This window comes from Oncorhynchus masou, chromosome 9 (genome assembly GCF_036934945.1).
Source record: "Oncorhynchus masou masou isolate Uvic2021 chromosome 9, UVic_Omas_1.1, whole genome shotgun sequence".
Classification (NCBI taxonomy): domain Eukaryota; kingdom Metazoa; phylum Chordata; class Actinopteri; order Salmoniformes; family Salmonidae; genus Oncorhynchus; species Oncorhynchus masou.
The window spans coordinates 79678123-79680622 of record NC_088220.1 but is presented as its reverse complement, the minus strand read 5'-3'; the positions used below and the strand labels follow the sequence as shown (position 1 = coordinate 79680622).

Sequence of the window (2500 nt, the reverse complement as noted above, 5' to 3'; positions counted from 1 at the left end):
ACACACACACACACACACACACACACACACACACACACACACACACACACACACACACACACACACACTGTTCACATCACTCTACCTGTGTGACGTGTTTATTTACCTTCCAGGAAGAGAACACAGAGCCTGGGCTGATGAGGTTAGGGTTCAGCGGGCTCCGCCCACCCATCAGGTTGTCCGTGCACACCGTACAGTCTGTTGCATCCCGCCAGTCCCAGTATGGGATAGTGAAGTTAAAATCCCCAGTCATCTTCCTGATCTCGTGCTCCCAGTGCAGCAGATACACTCGGTGCCATGGCAGGAACGCCGCTGACTCGTGCGCGAAGTCTATGTCCGGCCAAACATTTCCTGGTCCCCCAAGCAGTGTGTCCCTGGACACGTAGTAGTGCATCCACACAAACAGGTCGTATACACTCACCTCGGAAAACATTGGGTTCTCCCCATTTGTACCCATCTCAGCGCGAGTTCCTGTGACAATGACGTAGTCAGCGGTGACGGTGTTCTTGGCCAAGTTCAGGTAGGCGATGAACCGCTGTTGTTCCGCCACCGACAGCGAGAGGAAGTTCCTCCTCACGGACACCCGCTGCTCGGCACAGCCGGGGCCGAAGTAGCCGAACCTGCACTCCCCACAGTCAAAACCCCCGTAGTTACCTGCACACTGGCATGTGCGGTTGTAGAAGGCCAGCGGCCACCGTTCTCGGTCGTCTATCCCAGTGTGTGGGTACTGTGGCCCGTGGGGCTCTTCCGATACCGTCACGTCCTGACAGAACCCTCGGCCCGACGTGGCTCCACAGGCCGACCCGTCACCTTCCCACACCGGGCAGCACTGCTTGGTACGCAGTGCCTCTGTGTTGGCGCAAGGCCGGGGGAACTGGCCCACACACGACCGCAGGAACAGCATCTGGAGCAGGCTACCCAACACAACCAGAAGAACCATGACTGACCAACTACCACACCCAACAGCTCACTACACAGCCAGACTAACCAAAGAAGCGACTGCAGCTGGCTATAGTCACACAGCAGGTCCAGCCAGGTCACAAGTGGTATAAGTCGGTAACACAGTCCAGAGAAAAGAAAGAATAACGTTAACTCACAAAATAACTTCCACTTGCCCACACCCTCTCTCTCCCCTCTCTGCTTCCCTCCCCAGACCATCACATGCTTGGGATAATATAGTTGAATCCAGCCTCATTCTGTCTCGAGACCAGCTGACCACATCCCTCTTCCCGCAGGCCTCGCCGGCCTGGAATGTGTGTGCATGATCTGGGGTGAGAGAGTGGACTGGTTACGCCTTGTGAGGATCTCTCACATAATAGCCCATCTCACAGCGTGGAACAGACAAGCTTCTGTACCGTAACCTCATGCTAATGTCTGCTGTTTTAGGACATTATCTACAGAGGGAAAAGGACACAGGAGAAGATTTACACCTATCCCAGTGAAATGCTCAAAACGGGAACAGAGTAGCCTATTGTCGGCTACTGTTAGAATAAATAATGAATAAACTATTTGGAAATGAATTAGTGCTCAATGGGCAAGGCACCTTATAGGTCTTCGGGTCGACCATGTTACAAACACAGTGACACAATGTTCCCTCGAAACTGAGCACGTGTGTTGATGCGCAGTAGCCCTGAGACCGCCGTGCAGCTCCCCTGAGACCGCCGTGCAGCTCCCCTGAGACCGCCGTGCAGCTCCCCTGAGACTGTGGTGCAGCTCCCCTGAGACCGCCATGCAGCTCCCCTGAGACTGCCATGCAGCTCCCCTGAGACCGCCGTGCAGCTCCCCTGAGACCGCCATGCAGCTCCCCTGAGACCGCCATGCAGCTCCCCTGAGACCGCCATGCAGCTCCCCTGAGACTGCCGTGCAGCTCCCCTGAGACCGCCATGCAGCTCCCCTGAGACCGCCGTGCAGCTCCCCTGAGACCGTCGTGCAGCTCCCCTGAGACCGTCGTGCAGCTCCCCTGAGACTGCCATGCAGCTCCCCTGAGACTGTGGTGCAGCTCCCCTGAGACTGCCATGCAGCTCCCCTGAGACTGCCATGCAGCTCCCCTGAGACTGTGGTGCAGCTCCCCTGAGACCGTCGTGCAGCTCCCCTGAGACTGCCGTGCAGCTCCCCTGAGACTGCCGTGCAGCTCCCCTGAGACTGCCGTGCAGCTCCCCTGAGACCGTCGTGCAGCTCCCCTGAGACTGCCGTGCAGCTCCCCTGAGACTGCCGTGCAGCTCCCCTGAGACTGCCACTCAGAAGAAATATCAGCCCACAGAGAGTAGCACGAGGTTGAACTTTACTCAACTTTCTAGAGCAGTGGTCACCAACCGGTCGATCAAGATTGACTGGTCGATCTCCAAGGCATTCCTAGTCGATCACCAAACATTTCTGTAAAAAACCCAATGATAAAGCCTTGTGTTCCTATATTTTTGAGGCAATAGGTGCACCTGATTCAGCTGCCCTGAGTGCTGGGTAGACGAACTGTTGCCATTTGAACCATTTAATGTGTCTGAGG

General features: G+C 56.1%; 1 protein-coding gene across 1 annotated transcript in view; it reads right to left on the bottom strand.

Annotated features, from left to right (window-relative positions):
- tyr (tyrosinase) overlaps positions 1-1058 on the bottom strand; it is an 8152-nt gene extending 7094 nt beyond the window's left edge. Inside the window, exon 1 of the mRNA XM_064972936.1 lies at positions 107-1058. Within this exon, the coding sequence (XP_064829008.1) occupies positions 107-940 (834 nt within the window). The 5' untranslated portion in view covers positions 941-1058. The remainder of the gene's footprint in view (positions 1-106) is intronic.
- Between the last annotated feature and the right edge of the window lie 1442 nt (positions 1059-2500).